At 33.0% G+C, this 26,483-nt stretch overlaps 1 protein-coding gene across 2 annotated transcripts in view; it reads left to right on the top strand.

The window, feature by feature from the left end:
* Positions 1-23,205, top strand: part of LOC111060849 (elongation of very long chain fatty acids protein AAEL008004) — a 51,263-nt gene extending 28,058 nt beyond the window's left edge. Inside the window, exons 3-8 of one of the 2 annotated variants that reach the window (XM_039426354.1) lie at positions 827-1,017; positions 7,697-7,786; positions 12,675-12,731; positions 14,056-14,161; positions 17,110-17,246; positions 20,369-23,205. In XM_039426354.1, the coding sequence (XP_039282288.1) occupies positions 827-1,017; positions 7,697-7,786; positions 12,675-12,731; positions 14,056-14,161; positions 17,110-17,246; positions 20,369-20,536 (749 nt within the window). In that variant the 3' untranslated portion in view covers positions 20,537-23,205. The remainder of the gene's footprint in view (positions 1-826; positions 1,018-7,696; positions 7,787-12,674; positions 12,732-14,055; positions 14,162-17,109; positions 17,247-20,368) is intronic. The other variant, XM_039426355.1, reaches the window with a different exon arrangement.
* Positions 23,206-26,483: the final 3,278 nt, after the last annotated feature.

The following is a 26,483-nucleotide window of genomic DNA, read 5'->3' as shown; positions in this document are numbered from 1 at the left end:
TGAAGAGTCTATCAATATCAATGTTAGGAACTATATTATTATGTGGTACATAATACTAACTATTTGATTAATAATTGAAATACATTTCTATTTTGGAAGAAGTCAATCTGTCAATTCAGATGATACCAGATTTGATTGGAAGATATACAGTGATATATAATGTACAGTGATGTATAAATGAATATTATAATTTAACAATATACAGTATTATATAATACTCATATGACTTCCAGAATGACTCATATACCACCTCGTGTCCCCCCATTCCCTTCTTGGATGTCCTTCGGAACTCTTTTTAAGATGTTGACAGTGATACATAATAATATACAGTAAACAGCAATAGATTACGGCTCCTCAAATAAAAAAACAAATACTGAGTATCAAAAAGTCTGCGAAGTAGCCTACTCCGGAAACAAAAATCTAACCAATTACGAAATGTTGTACTCTAACTTTGAGGTGAACGCCCATTTTACGCTTTGCACCTCTCTGATTGGTGGAAACAAACTTATTGGACTCCATTTTGTAGGACTACAAGTTTTGACCAACCACATGCCTTTCCAGTGTCTGACGCTGTTTGGTTGGAACAGATATCATTCTCACAAAATTTTTAGTCAAAAACTTCATTCCCTCCACATCTTTTTCCAGTTTCCTTTGAATCTTTTCATGATAATGTCAATTATTTTGTTTCCATTTTTTGTTTATGATTCATAATCGATGAGTTATACTATTCAATCAATTTATCATTCTGTTTCCTTTTTTTGTTGATTACATTAGAGCCTATGAATTATTATATTTGATTATTAATTAATTTTTCTTTATTTTACAGCTAGACTCATCGATTCTTGGTTCCTGATGAGCAGCCCTTACCCCATAGCAACAATAGTGGCCACATACCTATATTTCGTCCTCAAACTGGGACCTCAATACATGTCCTTCAGAAAGCCATACGATCTCAAATACATTATGATGGCTTACAATCTTTTCCAAGTTGTATATAACGCATGGCTCTTCCAGAAGGTAAGTCCTATTCTCAAAGCTCCACTCCTAAAAATTAATTTCTATTATTTGAAAAAATTACAAGGGTTATTACCTTACTAGTAGTTCTGTGAACAGTAGACCTCGCGCTCAGTAAGTTACATTGACCTGTTGTTAAGTTTTCTCAAAAATTAATGAATAATTTATCAAATTAAAATGTCTAGAAAAAATCCTAAATAAATATAGAGCTTTCTCTTCTATCGTACCGTGACGTGTCGTCCCGGAATGTGAGTGTGAGCGCTGTTATCAGGTCTGGCTGCAACTCTCTACTAACGTTGATGGAAAGATACATTTTCAAGATGATCGATGTTTTTGAACGGGTAGTATCATAGTCCACTAGACAGCTGATTCATAATGAATAATTCTATAGTCTGATTTTTACTCTGATATTGGCGTATGAAGGAGGCTCCTTTCTTCTCTTATATTATCTTTGAATAGCAAAATTTCCAAAACCTTTGTATATACGTCGACGCGCAATTTAAAAAGGAACATACCTGTCAAATTTCATGGGAATCTATTACCGCGTTCCGCTGTAAATGCGTAACATATAAACATTTGAACATTTAAACATTATGCAGTACATGTAAACATGAAAAGAAATGCCAAACCGTCGACTTGAATCTCAAAGTGCGTACAGATCTACGCGCCGATAACATGAGCAATTCACTTTTAATCAGCTGATTATATCTGTATTCTTACAGAAACGGTAAGATACAGATATAAAAAGCTTGGCATCAGCTGATTAAAAGTGAATTGCTCATGTTCGCGGCGCCTATATCTGTACGCACATTTAGATCTCACTTCGCTCGGTCATAATAATATCACATCAGTGTTATTAGTATTGTGATAATTGATTCTATACTATAAAAACACCTGCAAGATAAAAGTAATTTATTTTATAAGAATATAATTTTAGATGGATCCATTCGTTGAAGACTCCTGCGTTTTGAAAGGAATGCAAAGCTGCAAATCTAAACAAAGAAGACATTACGAACAGTTTTGACCTTGCCCGATCCTTAAAAAATACTCCATTAAATATTATTTATAGATATGCGATCGAACAAACAGTCTGGAATGTGAAAAATCGCCTTCATTTAATATTCTGGAAATAAATAGTACAAGCTCCTATAATAGGCTCAAACTGAAACAGGTCGTAATCTGGTATATGAATAATTTAAATGAAACACTAAGGAGGGTAATATGTGCTAAAAAGAACGAAAGAGGAAGAATGAGAGAGCATTTGTTTCACTATAGTGATTCTACTGATTATGATTTTTCGAAACAGAAAATAATATACGATTCTAATGAATCTGAATAATTTGGACTAGGAGTTTATCTTATTCGCTGAATAGAACCATTTCTCTATTATTATATTTATTATTCAAATGTGAAAAACCTTTCATGAGGATTACATAACAATTTTATAACCGACGGTCATCAACTTTAATTTATGGATTAGATTCAATCCACAGTTACAATGAAACGCATATGTTAATTTCTTTGTGTGGTAAAATATTCTATTTGACTTGGCGGATTCCAGAATTAGCGGGCTGGGAGATGAAGAAAGACAGGAGAGCCTCCAAATATGCTTTCCATCTTCTGTGAGCTTTCATCAGTGAAATCTTCAATGATATTTAATTGCTAAACTGAATAATGAATTGAATTAGATTGGGAGTCAAGTGATTCGGAACATAACTGAATCTGTAGGCCCTATCATTAAATAAATGAATATTTATTGTCAAAAACATAAAAATGTCATAACAACGTCAGTTCAAGCTTACAGTAATATCACATTTAATTTTCATTATTAAATCTATTTTATTTCTAAATTCAATTGCCTAGCACTCTCAAGTCCAGAAACAAACATTTACACAACTAACTTTGAAATAGTTATTTGTGCAACTAGTGCGCAAAGTGACAGTTTGCTGCACCGAAAGAAACGTTTACGCCCGAGCCGTAGGCGAGGGCGGAATGGTTTCTTGAGTGCAGCAGAGGAACTTTGCGCACGTATTTCACATTAAGTTTTTCCTACAGTTACCATTGAATATGAAAAGTGGGTAATTATGGGTAAAATTGCCTGAAATCCATCAAATGTTTTTCTGTGTAATTTTATTATTGATAAAAACCTTAATTTATTGTCAAATTGAATAAAAATGTTGTCCTTGGTTATAATATCTAATACTAATAATTTGCGCGTTGTGCTTCGTTGCACCTCTGCTCACTATAGCAGCCACAGCAGTCACTGTTACCAACTTCATTTTGATTTTGCTGCACTGTTGCTCCATATAACCTACCAAGTATTTTTGCGTTGCCATGTTGCAAATCTGGGAGTGCAGAAAAATTTTTCCCGCACTAGAGCGGAAAAGTGATTCTTTGCGTTCTGTAATCAGTGCAGCAATGGCCACTTTTCAACGTAACTGTAGGAAAATAGAATTTCCATCTCATCTGGCATCCGATGTCTATAATCCAATTATCATTCATTCCTCATTTAACAACGTACAAACCTGGCTTCAAATGAGAGTCATTCAAGATTGTTGCAGTTCTGGGAGTGTCAAAAACTTTTCCCTCGATGAAACTGGGAAATTGATGATCAGAATTACTAAAGAACACTCAATTTGCAATTCAATTGCAGTGATTTAGGATGAAGAATATCAACAATGAGCTTGTTTGGTGTTAGATCGTCAATGAAATGATATTAGTGAAAGAAAACGTTGATGGATTCTTTTTTTCACTATCTGAATAGTTTTAGTGGTATCTCTATCTTCTGGTTTACGGTACGCTTTTATGGGCATTTTTTTAGGTAGAAGAGTTCTGTAAGTTACACCACTCATTAGATACAAAGAGCTTGAAAAGCGTAAGTACAAAATGTCATTGACAACTTTTATAAGAGCCGCCATTTCCACAGGGTGGGGGAAGCAAGAGACACAAATTCGAAAAAAGGAAATCTCGCGAAACACTCATTAAAAGTTTCTATTTAGCGGTGGAGACTTCCTAAGCGACTTAGGTTGCTTGATGAAGTAGTAAGTTCGTTTAATTTTTAATAATGAACAAATATTAAGTTGCCAACTTTCACTGGTTGATAAGCAAGCACACTTTTGAACAGTTGCAACTTTGCGGGGCTCCAATTGCCGACAGTATAGGCCTACGCTTTAATAATGCCACCGACCTCCGTTGAATATCATTGAACCAGTACCATATTCCTCCATTCCTAATTCCATTATTTTGAGAGACCTCTTCAACTTTGCAACTATTTAGCATATCGTTGTGTACTTTATAAATAGGCGGAGTCAAAGCTTCTACCAACTCAGATTACACAAAAAGATTCCAATAATAAAAATGTTGTTTATACTCGAATTCGTTCCAAGCATAGATCTTTGGAAGTGTAGTGTAGCTGTGTAGATGATTCAAATATTCTAATTGAATAATCAGAATATCCAATGAAATATACGAAAGCAATACATTTTGGAGTCGAGCTTATGTTATGATAGAGAATAGTTCAGGAAAAAATAACATATTCATTTATGAATCTAGAATCCACTTAATCTAGTTTATTATAAGACAAAATACGGTCAAGTTTTTTTTCTATGACAGTAACTGCACTAGATCACCATCTGGTTCTAAAACTAAACTCTACTATTGGAATTGGACATATGAATGAGAATAGAGATAAGCATGACCTGACAGAAACGTGATCTCACGATAATATCAATTTCAATACAGTCAGATGCACCAGATATGACAGTAATATACTGTAGTTTGATGAAAATATAGTTTCCTTTACTTTATGGTTGTACTGTCCAGCTGTATCTAGCACACAACGAGAAGATCCTCTGGTTATCATTGATGACAATGGTTTTCAAATGGCTGCCGGGAACCTTTCCGTTAAGTGCAACCTATAAGTTACCACATTAATGAATATAACTGAAAATAGAACCCACAACTGAACCAATGGAATCAAATACATAATAATAGGGTAAGAAGAGTTCATGATTGAGTACATGGCTAAACATGTTTTGAATTGAGTCGCATTTTTTTATAAAATGTTAATCCCTAATCAATGTTGAATTAAAACGTTATGGTTACATCATGACTTGGCAACAAAACTTGTTATATGTTCGATTCGACAAACTTACTTTGATAATGAAGAGATTAATAAGGTACAAAGGAGTTCAACAGTATAAGCTGGATAATTTACTTACAAGATAACCTTGATGAATAGTTACATAGATATTTTAGGCGACAGTAAAATTACAGAAGTATGATAAGCATAATAAGGGTTTTTCTTTTTTATATAAAGTTGATTGTGTAATCCACCAGCATGAATGAAATTCAATTTTTCAATTAAATTATCAATTTAAGTGGTCTTTCCATGAATTTATTATAATTTCAAAACAGGATTTTTTCCAAACAGAAGACAATAATTAGTTGAACAATATTAGAACTCAAATTGCATATTATTTCATTGATACATTTATGATGGAACATACATAAGAGCTTTCAATCATTGTCAACGCCCTTCTATAATTATTATTAAACAAATTGGGAAAACTCAACAAAATGAAATTTGAGTTGAACTGCAGATTGAAATATTACTTGTAATAAGAGAGTTGTAAATAAGTTGTTGTCAATCAACTACAATACTGTTAATCAACTAGGTTTCTTGTCTACAAGGTATTGCCAATTCTGGTTTTTTCCAAATTCATTCTAAAATTGAGAGGAGAACTTGTTTATTGATTAAATCCGTCTTGATCACCAGTGATGAAAATAATGGAAAAACCTTATTTTCAATTTCAAGAAAATATCTATAAAACAAGTAGAAGAAAATTCTATTCAAGCGACGACTTTATCATAGTGGGCGAGCTAAACAACAAAATTCATACCAAAGTTGAGAGTACAATGGCCAAATCCAACATGACTGACACATTATTTCAATCCATTAAAAGAGCACTCTAATGTGTAGGATTTGGCTGACAAATGAATCCTGTAGGTTTTAGTAGTCCGGAAATGTTCACGAATGACCTACCCCGTAGGTTCATATCAGAGTTGATGAATTAATATGGAAATCCAAAAAGCAGAATCTAGTAATCTGGAATTCTTGAAGTTGAGCGTACGAGAGTGGTACATTATACCGAAATTGGATGACTATTTTAATCCAGATGTTGGAAGGAACATTCCGGGATATAATATATTATTTTTATTACATTCTAAGATCAGAATAGAATATAATTCTTCATTGTCATTAAACACACAGTGTAATAGACATAGTCATCAGGGTTAGAAAAATTAGAAAAAGTCTGATCTGCGATTAACCCGGTAATAATGGAGAAAATTTCAAGTCAATGATGATTGATTGATTGCGTACTTTATTTATGTAGATTACAATATATACTGGCTTATACACTTATATACAATAGCTTACAATACAGCAAAATTATGGATGAATTTATAAAATATAAATTAAGAAAATGATTATTGAGCTGTATATAATATGAAAAAAAAACAATTTTTAATAACTATAGATAGAATAGATAATATTTTTATGCATCTACATAAATTGGCGGAGCTTTGGACATATCAATGTCCATTCCTTGGAAAGAATATTCGAAGTATTCTTTCCATTAACTCTCTACCAAACCTGACGGAGACAACGTATTTGCAATCCAGCGTAAAAGTCTTCACGATAAAAGTATTCACAATCATAATTGACTAATAGTATAATTTTGGTGTTGCGAGCGAATTTGAAGCTATAACAATATTCATTCCCATTCAAGAAACAGTGAAAATGGCATATGAGTCATCTCAAAATACAAAGATCAATGATGATCGTGTTTTTCAAAAGTGCGGAAGATGAACATGTGAAACACATAATTTTTATCAATTGACATCGACGCTGGTGACTTCATTTCCCTACAACTTCCTATACGTTCGGAAGGTCTCGATTGTTTTTCACGGAAGTTATTATTCAATGGAACATCACCATTCTCAATCACATCCTTTATTCTACAAGATATGCTTTCAGAGTCCTTTGTCGTGTCCGTCTGAGTTTTATTCGTTCTGAATCTATTCAATGCCAACATCTCCCATTTGAAGTTTTGTGTCCGACGAATTTGAGTGGGCTAACTGAACATAACTGTGCTTATTATGTAGATTCCACCACACATCGAATAATTTATGTATAGCTCTCACTTTATTTGAAAACTCTGTTATCATAATATCAGCTTTAACCTTCACGGTTATGTTGTTACACAATATCTTGTTTCATTTTAGCGGGTAATGTATTTTGCAATATTTTCCTCTTATTTTATTTTTCAATTTCATTGAACACTTGTTCTCTTGAAAACAAAAAAATCTGAAACTTTCTGGGACTCGATGTCAAATTCATGAACAATGAATTATTTTCTCCATGATAAGAGATAACGATCTTTTTTGTCATGAATGATATTTTTTCATGAATTCTGTAATTTGATGATGGAATCATGATATGTGCTAACTGTGTGATTCAACATCGTTGAATGATCTTCAATTGTACACTTAACAAGTACGATGAACAAAGATGACGCTTTAGAACCACTCAACCCTCGATTTCAATTATTTCAATAGCTTATTCAGTTCCAATTCTAAAAAAATGCATTTCTAATAATTATATTTCTATTCCCTACAGGTTTTCCACACACAAGGAGCTATCACCTACATAGTCGAACACACTTGTATGCCAGCCGATAAGAGAGAGAACTTCTTCCTGAGAAATGAAGTACGTATCTTCCCAAATATGAATGGAAATATAAATCTGAGTACCCATTTCAAATTAAGAATTAGAAAACCCAATAAAGAAAAGAATTCTAAAATATTGCTGTTTTCCAACAGTTTTTTGACCTTGAAGTCCCGAACAAGTTTAATAATCAAAACACACACACGCATTATGCAATAACCACAATCACACAAGAATGAGATTAGGCTAAGAAAGTATAATCTACAATTGTGTATGATTGGGCTTCATATTCCCGTGAGTTGATGCTAACGCTAACGTTGAAGATGAATTATGACGCAGAATACACTAGTACCAGAAATTTCATTGTGAATTTCGATCATGAAAATATGCTTTTCTTATGATTGTAGTGAATTGTAATTGCATTGGAATTATGACGTTTGGTTAAACCACTCCATCAGTAATGATGGATTTTTTTCCTTTACAATGAGTGGACTCTTGAATCTCAAAATAATGTATTATTTTCTATCATAGTAGAAACTGATCAGATATTCACACGTCATCCTCAACAGTCATGAAAATCTTAATATGAACGACAATTATTCTAGAACTTTCCAAAGATATCTAGACTCATTTATGCATCATCGAACGATTCAATTCATCTAGTAAACTTGGTGAGAAACAAGGAATGCACCTAGATTATAAAACTTGAAGCAAATTGCGTAAAATTCCACTTTGCTTTTTCAATACTTGATAATGTTATGCTGTTCGCTTTAATTCGAAAATTCATATACTATAAATTTCAAGATATAACTCAATCTCAAGTGTACTACTGTAAATTCATGAAAGAGTCTATATTATATTCCAAGTGCAACAGGATTACAATGATTCTACTTGGCAGAGGATCACAATGTGATTTAATCAACTTGGCATCAAAGAGTACATAACTCACGCACACTGGTTTCTCCTGTAACTTGCTGAGATATTCAATAGAAGCTGTTACCAGTGGTTGAATGGGAAGCATAGTTGTTATTCATTATTCATTATTGTTATTCATTTTTCATTATTGTTATTCATCAAAATATTGTGACAACTTACAGCCAATATAGGCTACAGAGTGATTCACATAAGGTGTAACAATAGGTAACTTGTTAACCATTCATTTTACAGAGAACTTTAAATGTGCAACTTCAATTTTTTGTGACATTTTACGACATGCCATTTTAAATTCAGAATTTGGCCGCCATCTTCCAAAATGGAGGACAATTTTATTTATTTGAATGGCAACCCCCATTTTTTTATGTAGTTTTTGGATTCTACTTAAAATTCGAAGACATTTTTACTCTTGTCATTTTTTTCGATAAACCAAACCGTCTAGGATGTACAGCCATAATAAGCCACACATAATCATATATGGATATTGCTTTACTGGCTTATTATGGCTGTACATCCTAAACGGTCAAGTATAGCAAACAAAATGACAAGAGTAAATATGTCTTAAAATGCTATGTAGAATCCAAAAGTATCATAAAAAAGGGGGGACACCATTTAAAAAATGAAGTTATCCTCCATTTTGGAAGATTGCGGCCAAATTTTCAATTTAATATGGCTTGTCATAAAATTTCACAAAATAATAAGGGAAGTTGCGAATTCAAAGTTCTCTGTAAAATGAACGGTTAACAAGTTACCTACTGTTTTACCTTACGTGAATCACTCTGTATTTGAATCCTATCGTAATCCCAGAGCAAGTTCCTCCAGTGTTGATAGAACTACTCATAAACAAATGAAGTTTAGAATACCAACAATTCTTTAATAATGAATGAATGAATAGATTTACAGCCAATATATTTGAATCATACCCTATAATCATTTAGCAAGCTCCTTCATTCTTCAGAGTTGATAAAACTACTAAACACAGAAAACTACTCACAGGAATCAAACTGTGATCATAAAATTATAGCAAGCTACTTCATCCTTCAGTGTTCATGAAACTACTCACAAACAGCCAACTTAACGTTGGGTGACAGCCAGCAATGCTTATCCCATCTACTATTCCACTCATCATTGTATTCATGAAGGCAAACTACACCAGTCAACAAGTAGTAATAATATTGTTCTCTTTTGGAAAACACAACCGATCCAGACAAAATTAGCATGCCGCGTTGCAGTCAATTTGCATAGTTGCATGCGTCTCTAGCTCCATTATTCTAGAATAATATAGTTCGCTCAAATTCCACAGCTTCACAAAATTATGATTGTGGACCGCGTGTCAGTCCGTTGGCTTCATCACTGCATCACTGGTGGTTCGGCAAACATAATAGAGCCATAGAATTATACGTAGAACACGTTGTATAGATCTACTATACATGTGGTTGTATACATACTATATATATGTAGAACTGCATGTATACATGTAGAGGAGGGTGTTAAACGGTCAGCGAATGAGACCATTTGCCTCTAAACATCCAAACCGAGCGGATCCTCTTTTATGGACAGCTGAAACCGGCCATGCCATTCCAACTACTTGTTGACTCCCTTGAAACTATTGTGAACCACCTAAATGACTGGATAGTGTTCGGAAACATTGGCCTATAATAGCCTCACTATTGTGAGATTGACTTTGAAGAGTCAGCATTCCCTGATATAAAATACATGCTTAAAATACATCTTAAAATACACGCTTGAAATACATACTCAAATACAATGATACAATACATACAAAATAACAAATACTCAATACATCTCATGCAACTAATGATGACGGTTTGGAAAGTGTGTCTAAAAGTTTGCCTTGTAACCACTGCAATTCGCATTACAAAAAGAAACTAACCTGAGAAGTAAAGATGTCCTAACTCTCCTCATTGAGAATATTTCCATTTTCATTTTTCTATTATTATTCTTATTATTATTTCATTCATTTACTAGCCGTCAGGCTCGCTTCGCTCGCCATAGACGTCTAGCGAGGGGGCACCGCCTCTTGGACCCGGACTGGATCGTCCGAAAATTATATCAATTTTTCATTTGAGCATGCTTCATTCCATCAGAAAGTCAAAGTTCTTCCTCGCTCGATTCAATCAACAATACGTAAAAAACACTAATTTTAAGCGTATCTTTTAAAAGTCAAAGTACTTCCTCGCTGAATTCAATCAACCATACGTAAAAAAACACTAATTTTGGGCGTATCTTTGACGTTATTGCGAATTCCTTCTAACACAAAATTATTACACCCTAGCTGAGCTTATCTGTACTAAATTTGAACATTTTCTGTTCATAAGTTCTCGATAAAGCTGAGAAAACGTTGAAAAACGCAGATTTTGGGCGTATCTTTGGAGATTTTTCCAAATCCGTTCTTAGTGCGCCTCTAAAGGGCCAACTGAACATACCTACCAAATTTGAACGATTTTGGTCCGGTAGATTTCTAGTTCTAGTTCTGCGAGTGAGTGAGTGAGTGCCATTCCGCTTTTATATAATATAGATTCATTTTTTTTATGAGGGTCATCCAACATGAAATCTAGGCTTGTGCGTGGGTAATGAGGCAGATGATAATAAGAGATGAAAGAACCCACAGTATCAGGTTTAGGTAGCTTCTGAACCACCGGTAAGCGAATTTAGAACTCATGAATAAAATTCAAAGGCGTTGGCTCATGCGGTCACCCTTCCAACGGGAATAGCAGGCGCACAATTCTTAATCCATCTAAGCGATAGCTTATCCGCGCGACCACTGAGTCAAATCGCTCCCAAAAAAATCAATATTCTAATTTCAATTCTCAGGAGCACTATTCAGAGAAATCATTTAAAAGTTTAAATAACGAATCTTTGTTGATAGGCTGGCTGGATGAAGAAAATTCCAATATGAACCTTCCCTTAGTTGTACCTTGGAAAATGGGGTTTCCCATGTTTATCTTTCATTCATTCATTCATAATATAAAACACAATAATCATAATAAAATTATGACATTGGATGAAAACCTAGGCTGAGCCTTTACTATTTCTCTAAAATTTTGATAAAATGTTGATGTTGACTGATCTAATTTAATCTAAATCAATCTAATTTGATCATTGGATCCAATTCGTAAAATATTTTGACAACGTATTCTATTGGAATCTCAGATGGAGGAATAGGCTACTAGAAAGAAAAACCAGAATGTGAGTATAATGATTGTGATGTTTGAGAATGCGTTGATCAAAGAACAAAACCGTTCACGCACTTGGTTATTATGGCTGCCCATCCTTGAACTTTCGCATATGATTTGATCAGAGAATATATTATCGAGCGTGTAGTCACGAGTTTATTCAAAAATTTTGTTGAGTGTCTTGATATCCTCACGTATAATGTGGTCAGTAGCTATAAGTCTATTGAGTTTTTGAAATATCATGGAAAAATATTGATTGAGACGTATGTAATGTTTCAGTTTGATAGATTGCAAAGGCTACTTTCTATAGTTTACGATTCACTAATTCATTCATTGATTTCCAAAGTTTCCAATAATCTATTCTCCATTATCACTACAATCGTCAATAATTTATCTCATCACAAGAAGATACTTTCAAATCAAATAACGAACATTATAATAATTCAATAATATGATACAAGTAGTTGCCAATATAAAATAACAAATGTCTAGCCCAGTTGAGTATGATGTTTATGAAATTCAATCAATCAATATCAATTCGATTTCAAAGAAAATGAATAAATTACAACAAACTTTATGAATGAAAGAATAGCAATAAATGGAAGTTGTTTCTGGAATCATGATACCCAAGAGAACTATCAATCGAGAATCAATAATCAAGTTAAGAATGTGCTGTACTATAATGCTCATTCTGTCTACTCCTCTATTGTCTACTTAAAAAAAGTGTATCTATCAATATGATTAACATTAAAATCCAACTGTTGAGAAATTCAACCTAATTTACCTCTTCTATTTTACAGCTCTTCCAAGCCGCATGGTATTACTTCTTCTCAAAACTAGCTGATTTACTGGATACGGTGAGTTGATATTCTGAAAAATATTTAGAAAATTATACTCAGAGATATTTAAAATTTAGTGATAATCATAGAATGTTCGAGAGAGATAGACTTTAGCTACAAAATACATAAGTATAAATTGCTCATTATGAAGATATCGTGTTATGAATTCTTTTTTATCTCGTATTTGATAATGGAGAATCAATTTGAATGTTGTGGAATCAACAATGATTGGTTGTAAATTATAATCTAACAAGAGTTATTGGGTTTCATCTTTCTATTATGTCGAGTTACTGGGTTTGCATGGAGTTATTCAGGTGGAAATAAGATATTTTGAAAACGAATCTATTCTTCTACTAATCAAGGAGTTCCAGGAGTTCCAGAAGAGCACCAGCAATCAAATGCCAAATAAGATGGCGAATACATTCGTGACTTATGATTAGTATAAGTCAGTTAAGGCCGGTTTCTGAGCTCTATCGACCGTCCAGTTCCTAGCAAATTACTGTCTTTCACAATCTGAAAAATGAAATGCCCGCGGTGATCCAAACTGAATGGTTCTTGTACGATATGGTGAGATGCAAAAATAATACACCTATTGAGAATCATTCTTTTTATAAGGATAGAGAATAAAAATCCATTTTATTGTCTTTTTTCTTAAAGGCTACTTTTAATATAAAAAATATAAATTTCAGTACCCTTTTAAATTATTCCATCACAACATGTTATATTTTTTTATTAAAATGAAAAATCCAGTATAACCTATATTATACTGATATCTGTCGAGCTGAATCTTAAATTTTCGATTCATAAGATTATACTGATATTCAGTATTATACTGAATAATACTATATCAGTATTATACTGATATGTCGAGCTGAACCTAAAATCTTTTATTCACCATTAAAACTATGTTCTATTTATCTATCTCCATCAATATTTATAATAGAATATTCTTGTCACACAACTGGAAAATAGTTTCAACTAACTTTTCTAAACATATCTCACATATTTTCAAGCTTGATACGTTGTCTTATTCTGTTTTCATTCTGTCTTACATTGATTTTGCAGATTCTCTTCGTTTCAAGGGAAAGCAATAACATGTTTTGTTTCTCCATGACAATCATCAATAGACGAGCTTGTTACTTGTAATCTTTTGAGAACCTTGATCTGAACAAATATAAAATGAAGATGAATCCTGTGTATCTTCATCATAATATTATCTACACAATCCATGTAGAGGTGATCAGGGGAACATCGATAATTCTCCTATACTTGTGAGAATATTCAAGTCGCAGATCTTTTATTAGTTCTCTTTTCATCAACTCTTTCTCAATTTATGTTGCAGATTTTCTTCGTTCTAAGGAAAAAACAATCACATGTGTCGTTTCTCCATGTTTATCATCATAGTATGATGTTGGTCTCCACATGGGCGTATCTCAAATACATCAGAGGTAAGGAGATAATGAATTATATTTCAACTAAATTTTAATGTTAACTCGAACTCCAATAATTGAGAAGAAATCATAGAATCATAATTTTTTAAAAAGAAATTTTGGATTGAAGTTGATATTTTATATTGAAGTCAATATGTTGAAGAAAGTTAGAATTGTATTAGAGAGCCTAAAATAAACCATTCTCCAACTAAATATAATGTAAATGTTAACTCAGCCTCCAATTGAAAAGAAGTAAGCCATTCAAGAATCATGTAGGGAGGAATATTAAATGAGGGTTGGTTATTAGTTGATGTATCAATGTGAGAATGATTTAATATCACACTGAAATGTGTGGAGTACATCAAAACTTACAAAATTCAAGTTTCATTCATCATCAGAACATACGTTTAATCAGCCATAGAGAGTTGCTTATCATAGGATGTTCTAAAACAACTTTTTCTTGACGAACTCTATAGAGAAGAAACTCAGTTCTTTGTAGATGTGTGAATATCCAATTTTCAAATACTATGAATTCTCACAGTAGCTCACTTTTCAAAATCATTATCATGATATATTATGTATATATCATATATTTTATACATATCAAGCTACTTTTTCTTGAAGAACTCTAGGATAGAGAAGAAACTCAGTTCTTTGTAGATGTGTGGATATCTCATTTTCAAATTCTATGAATTCTCACAGTAGCCTACTTTTCAAAATCATTATCATAATATATTATGTGAATTTATTTCATATCGTTAAGTACTTCATTAGGTAACTTGTGTAAACAGAGAGGCAATAGATTTTAAATCAGGCAAAATCAAAAGATCCGAGACCAAAAGATTAACTAAGACAATTTTGGTAATTTCTCAAGATGCTAATAATAAGCGTTTATAAAGCCGCAGTCACGATATCCAGAATGAACTAAGCTGTAGTGACTCAACTCATACTTTAAAAATGTTTGAATGGGTAGCATCCTTGCTATATAGGAGGAATGCCAACAGTTTGAAGTGGATTTCATTGTACTGTAATACAGTAGTTTATTTCTAGACAAGTGATTGAAACCGAAACACTTTTCCTCACGAGTGAAAATATTCCAGAAATTACGATGGTTTGAAGCACGGACTCCGCATTATGCTGCATTCTAATCGAGCAAGATTGAGCTGAGAATTGCTTGAAACTGTTTGCTTGCATCAAGAAGTGATTCATTTTGATGCAATGGTTCTAATGATTATAAGAATCCTTTCAAATTACAGTATTCAAGTTGTATTTATGAGCGGCAATTTCCAGATTTAAAAAGATAAAACGGAAAATTCCACCATTTACGCTTTTAACTTGAAGAGGTAATAATCTCAAGCAGAAAATCTCATTGAGGAAATGATTCGTTCAGATTTTACGTGAATATAGTTTTCATCTATACACTTGAGTCTAGCAATTGGAATATGATAGAATAGTTTTCATCTAGGCTAGTTACATCTTATCAAGTTATTGATTGATAATTTGACATCTTTGTGGTACCAAAGAACTCACAAAGTATAACTATGAATTTATAAGTCGATGGATATGAATTTCCATGATGGAAGGAAATCTTAAGGTGCGTACAAATATACGCGCCGCGAACATGAGCAATTCACTTTCAATAAGCTGACTATATCTGTATCTTTACAGAAACGGTAAGATACAGATATAAAAAGCTTGGCATCAGCTGATTAAAAGTGAATTGCTCATGTTCGCGGCGCGTAAATCTGTACGCACCTTAAGCTTCTCTTTATGAATAATTCATAAGTCAATCAATCATTATTCATCAATAATTATTATTGAATTGTTTATGAGAAATTATAACATTCTACATGATAATGAGAGCGAACGATATTTTGTCCATTTAGGGTCTGCATCATAGAATTTGGGGCTCCTGATAAAAAGATTCGGATATACTTGTGTGATATTATAAAACCATCGCAGCTGACTGAACATAGCTCGCTACGCAATCTTTGTGAGAGATAGATTATCCTTGTACGAGCTGGGCTCTCAGATTCTCATGGAACAGATCCCAGGACTGTAAAATTTGTGATCTGAGTAGTCTTTTACTAGACAACTATCACAAAAACAAGAGTTTCCTCCAATAATTCGGGTTAGAATAGAAAACACCTCATAATTATGCTGATTCAATAACATCGAACTGCCAATGTAAATTTCCCGGGATTTCAAACGTTCCTGTAAACTATAACACAAACCTCTCATCATCAACCTCCCCATAAACAAACAAACAAACAGTATGTGTATACTAATTGTATGTGTTTGTCTTTTCGGTCTCAAAATTTTATAATTGTTTTCAAAGTTTAGAATTTTCCAATTATTTGTTATTAATGAAATTCAATTTAGAGGTTTTTTTAAATTTAAAAATGATTTTTGTGTTTTTTTAATTGAAAATTGAGTGTGTAGCCTAATTGAAGAATGTTGAAGTGAAACATAACCCAACTACATTAATTTGGACTGTTGTGTAAATTAGAATTGGAACCGTTTTGGGAGTATGTCTGTGGTACTTTTCTTTAAGTTGTGTGATTATGAATGATTGAATAAATAGATGAATAAATAAATGAATAGATAGATGGATAGATAAATAAATAAATACATACATAAATGAATAAATAAATAGAAAAATAAATAAATATATAGATAAATAAGTTTAGAACTCATCTGGACATCACTCTTAGAAAAAGAATATTTTTACATCAAATTCTCTCCTTTTGAATGACTGGATGCGCTCTCTGAGTCTGAATAAACCAATATTCGAAATTAATTGATTGAAATATGATAATTCTCCTGGTATTGGACAATGTTTACTTGAATTATAGAAACCACTTATTTTAATGGATTGAGGGAATGAATGTATTGAATGTGGAGTCATGAAAAAATCCACTCATTATGATGGATTGAATAAATGAATATATTTTTATCAATTACAGGAGAACAAGCGGGACTTATTGGTCTGATAAACTCTGGAGTTCACGTGGCCATGTACAGCTATTACTTCCTGGCCGCTCTTGGGCCGGCCATCCAGCCTTATCTGTGGTGGAAGAAATACATCACCAAACTGCAACTTGTGAGTAAATTATACATATAACAATTAATTTATAAATGATTTATTTCTGAGTGGTTGTTTATTTAAATTCACATTCATTGAAACAAATTAGGTATAAATTTCATTATAGTTCATTATAAAATAAATTTTCAGAGTAGTACCATACAGGCTATTTGAAGACTTTTGCTCGAACTACTACTCGAACTTCTGCTCATATTAGTAGAGTAGGTTCCGTCGTGAAAAAACAATTCTTTTCTATTTCTATGTTCCTCAATGAGAGAAGGAGAATGGAGACTGATAAATTGAAAAGTCATAAACAGGTGACATTAATTTGATGATAGCGCCTTTCGTTGTATAATTATTTAGTTCATAAAGAAGGTATATTCACAAACAATTTAAAGCTCTCGAATTGAGAAAGTATAAAAAATAACAGTCATCATGATATTATCATCAGGAATGAGCATCTGGAATCTTCTGTTCATTTTTGTAGTGCATGATTTGTTACATTGTCTTCTTGTGGATTGTAATTGCACTAAGTAACACTTATCCGTCTTCTATTCTATCCACCCAATTTGTTCCACGGTGTTTAGGAACCCACCTGAAGCTGTAGGTCCAATAATCTTGCATCTTCAATCATCATGCATCACCCTTGAAACTTATATTGGATAGATAATAATAATTATTAATTTATCAGCATTTGAATAATTGCAATATATAATTACGCTCATTTCATACGAAGCCATAGCTGCCAACCATTTTACAGATGGAATTAAATAGAGGATGCATTTATTCAAATGCTAATTGATATATAATTATTATTCAACGAAAATCCTAAATAAATGCTGTAAATCACCCCGAAGACTTCTGCTACTGCAGACATTGATAACAGGGTTAACAGCTAGATGGAAATTCGATGAGAATTTATGATTTTCATTAGATAATAATTAGGCTATATATTAATTAGCATTTGAATAAATGCGTCTTCTATTCAATTCCAATTGCAATATCTCAGCAATTTCCATGTGTTGTTATATTAAAAATTGAAAATTGATCAGTTTTGTGAGTACGAGTTGAGTTCAATATATTCATAAATTATCTATTTGATACATTACATTATAGCTGATCAAGTCCCATCTTGATCAAGTAAGTTTAAAAATCCTGGAGTTGTAAGCTATTCGTAATTGTTGAAATTTCAATTTTTCCTGCTATTCCTTCTGTAAAATGGAGATTATTCTGGACTTATTAGAATATGGGTGATAATCTCAATACCTAGAAGTAGTACTTGAGTGGATTTAATAGATACTTGAGTAGATTTAATAATAAATTTATTCTTCATTCAATATTATCTTCCTAATGATTGACCTCTATAAAAAATCTGACTTTTTCAAGCAATCTCGCCTTGAATCATTTTCCAGAATTCGAATTCAAATCTTTTGAAGGAATCCTTACAAATCCTCTATTGCGAAGCATGAATCATTCACTAATGAGGGCTTATTTGCCTGCACGATAACATTTTGTGATGATTTGATATCTCTGAGATTGCCTGAGAGCGATTTCTCATTATCTAAAATGACTTAAATTTCCAGCATCGTTATTCAACTCCAAGATCATGATTGTTGAGTAGTATTAACGTTCTCTTTAAACTCCTCATTAACTTCAACTGTATTTGTTTAGATCCTCGACTTATTCTCCCACACAGGAGCAACATGAGTGTATTATGAATAATCTTAAAGATAACTAGATGGATTCAATTGAATCCTTGAACAACTCGCTTCAACAAAGAACGAATTTATATGGCTTCCTTTGGAAAAGTTAATAACGTCATAATTGAACGTAAATCTCGCTCATTATTTTGCAGACTCTACATTATTCTCCAGACTTTTTCGAAATGTGTATTGACATCAGAATGAACATTCACCGGTTCAAGTAGAAACGAGTTATAGTCCAGTCAACGAATGATTTTAGAGGGAAAAGTTTAGAAACACATTTTTTGACCCCGCAGCTCTTTTAGGGATAGTGAGGGGGTGGATATATCAATAATTTCTCGCCCCTACACCTCGTGCTAAGAGGGTGGGGGTTGTTTGAAAGTACCATATTTTGGTTTTTTGCATATATATCTCGAACAATATGCGTCTTTCCAAAATTTCATTGGAATACAAAATTATAGCTTATAAATTAGCCTACAAGTTTCATCGGTAACATTTTTACAATATCTTCGAGAGCTCTCAAAGGTGTCACATACTTTATAAAATCCTTCCAGCTCCGATTTTTCCATCTTTTTGACCTCATAAGTTTTCTATGTCTTTTCTAATGTGTTTTCTGTATTTTCCTGAATTGGATCTTTGTATCAATAATTTTTTCGATCACCCAGGGATTTGATTAACTATACCTATTGAGAAGAGGGTTGATAAATTGAAAGGAGTGTCACTCAGAGGGTGCCCTAGAAATATGTTTTCATATTCTTCTTCTTCTTCTTTTTCTTACAAACAAGGATTAGGCATTAACCTGTTCCGACTCACATCTAGCCAATTATTCAAATAAACATGAAAAATCCTATTATTGCCACCGCTTGCGTGGTCTGCCAACATCTCTTTTGCCTACTGGCTGATGATTATAGACTTTGAATGGTATTCTTTCAGCTGAAATTCTTTGAACATACTCCCTCCATTGATGCCGATTCTCCGTAACTCTTTCATTCATTCTGCAGATTTTCAATTCTCTCCTAATTTCTTCATTCCTGAAATGATCTCTTCTGTCACATCCCTTGGTTCTTCGGAGAAATCTCATCTCGGCTGCCTGCACTCTACTTTCAAGTGGCTTCGTAGTAACCCATGATTCATTACCATAGAGGAGGACTGGAGCGGCCATTACCTTATAAAATTTCATAATTGTATCTGTTCTAGCTTTTTACCCAAAGTCCTGCTGATATTTCCACATATCATTTGGAACTTTCCTATTTTCTTCTCAATATCCAATTCATCTTTGTAACTAATGTCATGTTTTCATATTTTTCTATAATATTTGCACCAATTAAATCCCTGTATCATTTATTTTTTGATCATCAAAAAATTTGATCACTGATTAAATTTACCAATTGAATAATATCGATCACCAATAATCAATTTTCGATTTGATTTTTCCAGGCTCAATTCATCTTCATCATCTGCCTCTTCACCTGTCTGACAGTTTTCAACTGTGAGATGCCCAGGAAACTGACCTACTACATCATAGCCAACGGTTTCGTTTTCCTCTACCTCTTCACGCAGTTCTACTTCCGGTCCTACTTGAACAAGAAGCAGCACAGCTCGTGATGACTCAACGTTCATCCTTCATTCATCGACTGATACATCATTCATTCATCAGGCTGGTCAATCGGAGCCGATCCAGCTCAAGATAGATGGATGGATTCATCTACCGACCAGCTTTATGTAGTTCAATGAGAGTGAACTAGAAACAGATTGAAATCATTAAAATGAACAAATTTTAAGTTGATTTTCAAATTACTTAGCCAAGTGTATTTTAGCTGGGCTGTACCAATCGAGATCAACAAGTCCATCCAATCAGCTGATGATAAACCATGTAACAGAGAAAATAATTGGCTCATCTGTTCTAAAAACTCTGTTTCTTTGTTGCAGAAACTGTTTCTCTGTTTTAGAAACACTGTTTCTCTGCTTCAGAGACTTTGGTTTAGGAATTTGGTTAATTTTTTCCAGAAATGTTGTTTCTCTGTTCCAATAACTTTGTTCCTTTGTTTCCCTCTAATACAGTTTGTTTCTCTTTTCCATGGAACTGTTTCTCTGTTTTGGAAACACTGTTTCTTTGCCTCAGAGACTTTGGTTTAGAAACTTGATTTCTTTGTTTCAGTTACTCTGTTTCTCTGTTCCAATTCTGTTTCCGACCTTCCTTTGTTTCAAAGATGATTTCGCTTGGCCCAATCCAGAATAAAAAATACAGGACTGTATTAATGAATAACTCTTAAAGACTTTCTTAGCCAAGCACAGTCCAATTGCATAACAATCAATAACATGAGCACTGTGATTAGAACCTGATTATAAAAATTCTGGTAGCTGGTTGCTAGGCAACCAAAGCTTGCTTGGCTAAGAAGGTTCTTCAGTATAATTTATAAATACGGCATAATATAGAGAGTTCATAGATACGGTAGTTAGTTTTAACGTTATGCCAGTGTAATTCATGTAGGTCTACCTACAGTAACTATATAACCTGGTTGCATAGTAACTTAAGGTTTACCTAAGGGTCTGTTTCTATTGCCACCAATTCATACCACACCATGTTACAATTTTATTATCCTATTTGATGTTCTCATACTTTCATCTTTCTTGCAACTAATTTTTTAATATGATTGTGGTAATAGGAACTGCCCCTTATTAGCACCCTCAACCAGTAGCGTAGTATTTTATATACTCATTTATTGAAGTAGAGCTACTAAATATTATGATGTTACCATTACAACAAATGTATACCGAGAAATAGTCGCGATCGATCTGTTTTAAAAGCTAGGCATTGGGAAAAGTTTACACGTTGAGAGATTTGTTGTAATAGGAACAGGACTCTAAGCTGTTCACATTATTCTTATAATAATATTTGAATGAATGAGTTTCTTGTACATATTGTTATTCTTGTACTATACTGTACTGTGTGGATGGTTAGATCACCTCATTCATCATAATATTATTTGTGATAATTTGTATCATATTTAAGTTTAATTTGAATTCTAACTCAGTTTGATGAAGTCTTCAGTAGACAGGACTTGGCCATTACAATAGACTCCTTTCACTAGGAGCTCCTCTATTCATTTCGATTGAGTTTCTTTCATTGTACTTCTAGAGACTCAATAGGCTCCCGGGAATGAATTCAAAATATCTGCAAATAATAATCACAAATATTCCTTCTTTAACGGAAGTCTCATAGATTGAATACAATAAAAGGTGATTCATTCTATACGTCTGCAATGTTCTAGAAATTTGCAAGCTGAAACCAGTTGAAGATAATTTTTCTAAGAAACTGTGTTTCAGTACATGTATGTGTAGATTTCTCCTACATTGATGTATAACCTATATTAATTTTATTGTTTCTCCTACATTCATATTATAACCTACCGTATATACCTACCGTATAGAAGGTGATTCATTCTATACGTCTGCAATGTTCTAGAAAATTGCAAGCTGAAACCAGTTGAAGATAATTTTCCTAAGAAACTGTGTTTCAGTACATGTATGTGTAGATTTCTCCTACATTGATGTATAACCCATATTAATTTCCTTGTTTCTCCTATATTGATATTATAACCTACCGTATAACATACTACAGTGTACATCATCTAAAAATATTGTTGCTTAGATAGAGTAGTTTTCTAGTGATCCTGGCGATCCCAAGTAGACACAATTTTGAAATTTGCTCTCTCCATCCAATTAGGATTTGAGAAGTTTTGTATTAGCATCGTAATTTATTTGAAAATAGATGGTCACTAAGTTGAAACTATATATTCTAGGCCTTTTTTATGAGAAATAACATTAGAAGATACCAATAATTCTAGTGATATATAGGTTTAAATAAAACATGTGAATGTATTGTGAGTGATAGTTATCTTATTATTAATTTTTATGTAACTATTAATCAAATATATTAATATTCTAAGCTTTGAGAGATTGTTTTTCAAATTATACCAAGTATTTGTCATACATAGTTCTTAGTTTGAAAGGCTTGATGTTTATTGAACGTATAATACAACTTTGAAACATTGTAAATCAGACGTTCAATCAAAAATATTGTATCGATTCTGATGTGATTTTTCAGAAGACAATATTTATCTTGAGACAATTCCAGAATAAGTGTCCCAAATACCTCAACATGATAAATATCTATGTATTATATAGCTAATTATATTATACTATAAGATATTGATGTTTATTATTGAATTATTGTATTGTGAATATCTTGAATTAAACTTTTATAAACCCGTCTCAATCATTTCAAATAAGTTTACCTCCAATATGTTTGAATGAAAAAAACTGTTTTAAATCTGTGGTTTTTCGACAATTTCTTAGTTTTTTTTATTCGATATGAATAATTACCACAATATCAACTTATCAACTGCACAAAAAGTCCAATATGTTTGATTTTTCAAACTCTTACCTGATAAAAAGGCTGTTTAAGAAAATGTATCATTCACAATCCCTCTGGGCGCTCTATAGAGTGCTCTATCCCATATTTCCTTGAGCATCTGCTAAGAATACTCCTTGTATCTTGAAAAACACTTGATTTTCAGCTTCATCCATCATTACCAATTTCATTCCCCTCACATTGTGATTTCTCATAGAATATGATCTTGATCTTATATCGTTGTGAGAAATCTCAACGTGAGAAAAATGAAGTTGGTTCATTCATGCAATCGTATGGTCCGACGCCAACACCAGCCATGAAATTCTTTTCAGGAAATAAAATAATATTCGCGTCTTAGACCCTCGTCTCCAAAACAAAAAATATCAGATTCAGGCCTAGTCTGGAAATAAAACTATACAGTTATTCTTCCAGAGTCACTCACAGTTCTATTGTTAGCTGCTTTAACCAGTCTACAGCTCTGTTTGTGGCTCCATACAGCTCTGTTAGGTCACCCTCGAAAGAATGGATTGAGCATTCAGCAGTTATGTTGCTCATGGTTTGTGTTTGGCCACACTCACACAAATCTAACTGCAGTAGGGCCCATCTCTTTTGCTCCTGAGCACATCGCCCTTTTCCCACACGAATCCGATTGAGAGCACACCACTCCTTCCTCTGGAGATCGAATCCGTGCACTCTTTCAGTTGGATCTTCAACTAGGAAGCTATTATTGGGTGCATCTTGTGCCCACGTCGATCTCCACCCCTCTTTCATGAAGCTGGTGATTTATTCATTTATTTATTCACAATGGAGACAACGGGTTCCCCCAAATTTGTCTCCTTCACAATAAAAAAATTATAATCGAACAATAAAAAAGTGAATCGACCTACGGATCAACTCTCCATTACAGAACTGTTACTCTGTGTCAGTTTCTTAGATTATTACGTATTTCATTTCAATAAAATTATTGGGTATATTAGATTTTTACGTATATCAAAAATGATAATACTCGTGATTCTCGTAGATTTTGAAAACCATAAATGGATATGATTGGAAGTAGCTTGACATTATGTTATATTTGAAATAATATCATTAAGAACGATTAGGAAAACATTTTGTCCTACACAAGGAAGTGCATTTTGTCTATAAACTCCTATCAAGAGAGTATAAAAGGGAGTCCTGCTAATTCCGAATACACAATGAAGTACTTATCTGAGATGATTTCATATGAATAGTTAGGAATGGACTTTGCTTCATGACAAACAGTCAAAATATGACATTTTTGAAATGATAGTTGTTCTTGAAACAAGGATCAGATACCGGCAATTCACGAATTCTCTCAAATAAAGGAAGAGTTGATATTTGAAACGACTAGTTGCCAAAAATCCAACTATATAGCGCTGGATTAACTGAACAAATCTGAAAGAGTCTAATTGACTGGGCACCAGTTTCTGAACTTCAACCAAGCTTCAAATTCAAATTCTCTCAAATAAAGGCAGAGTTGAGATTTGAAACGACTAGTTGCCAAAAAACCTAACCTATATTCAACAGCAGCGAAATAATGATAACGGAACAAATCTGATCGAGTCAATATGCGATGACATTATTTCGCGGCAGTTAAATTCAATTTTAATCCATGGCAAGGGATGCCAAGGGACTTCCTACTCAGCTTGTTGTCTTATCAACTGTTATCGTGATTAAGTTGTGGAATGGAAATTACTGTCTAAACTTTGTCATTCCATCAAATAAAAAATTGAGAGTCATTCTCATTATGTCATCACGTTCAAAGGCTGAAATATCGAAAATTCTTTTTTTCAATCTTCAGAGCCAAAGAATGATTGATGTGATTATCATGAAACCTCCAATACTTCACAGATTCTGGAATTTTATGAGACTATGAAAATGTATTTAATACAACTAATAATAACATCAAGTGCATAACAAAAACACTTCAAATTAATATTTCAGTCCTTAAACAATATCTATTGAATGAAGAACGAGAACGAATAGGTAGTTGGGAGGAAACAATTGAGAGAAAATAGATTGGCAACGATACTTCATAGTTTTGTGAGAATCCAACAAAACTCCTTCAATTCTCTAGGTATGCAATCCTCACGACTTCTATGTTCGGCCAAAAGTATATCCAAAGAGAACAAGGTGAACGCGAAAACAAGCATGCAAAATTTATAGAGAAATTCAAATGACTGGAAGATAGCGCTCAATACGTCAAATATTGGAACTATCACTAGATTCCACTACCTATATGATGATAATCATGATAACCTGATCAGACATGAAATTCTGAGTTCTGCATGGATACTTCTTCGATGATGCTGAATGGTTTTATCAAGTTGGTTCTCTGTTATTTGATCATCAAAACCTCTTCATATTTATATATTGAAAGCATCAATAGAATAAATTGACAGTTATTCAATTCAGATAGTCGATTCATGTTATTCAATCCAAAAGATCGATCCTGAATGGACAAAATCAATAATTCAGTTACTCACGATAAACAATACAAGATTTTCGATTCTCGTAAACAATGAGTGAAAAAGTAAAATTCCTATGTATTTGTGATCGATTCCTTATTTTTTCGTAGTTTGTCTGAGTAATCTCGTTATCAAAAATTTCCACTACATAGCGTTCAGCGTTTTATAAGATTTGATAAAATTGACTTATCGGTAATCATTGATATAACAGGTAAAATTGTTGTACTTCCCTCCAACTTTAATTTACAGGTAAACCCTACTAGGTTTTAAAAACTATATAATTGGTGAAAATAGAAGTGTAGTTTAATAACTGAGAATTTTGAATAGAGCTGTCTGAAGCTGCCACATTCACTCATTCAGTAATAGATCGAGAAAATAACCTGGAATTTCAACCATTATCAATCTCAATATAACTACAATCTACAATATCTGAGCTTGAATAAAACTCACTTTTCTTTTTAGAGCTACATAAAACTTCTCGATAACTTTTATTGTGTTCCAATGGATGAATACATCCATCCTGCCGCTGAAGCTATATGATTGGTAGATGGCTGACCTATCAAGGTGAGAGACTGTCATTTGGCCGAAACAGGACACGCCCACTTTGAGTGGAGAACCAACTGCTTCTACCAACTCCAACCACTACAAT

Source organism: Nilaparvata lugens, chromosome 4, assembly GCF_014356525.2.
Source record: "Nilaparvata lugens isolate BPH chromosome 4, ASM1435652v1, whole genome shotgun sequence".
Lineage (NCBI taxonomy): Eukaryota > Metazoa > Arthropoda > Insecta > Hemiptera > Delphacidae > Nilaparvata > Nilaparvata lugens.
This window is presented reverse-complemented; position numbering and strand designations above follow the sequence as displayed.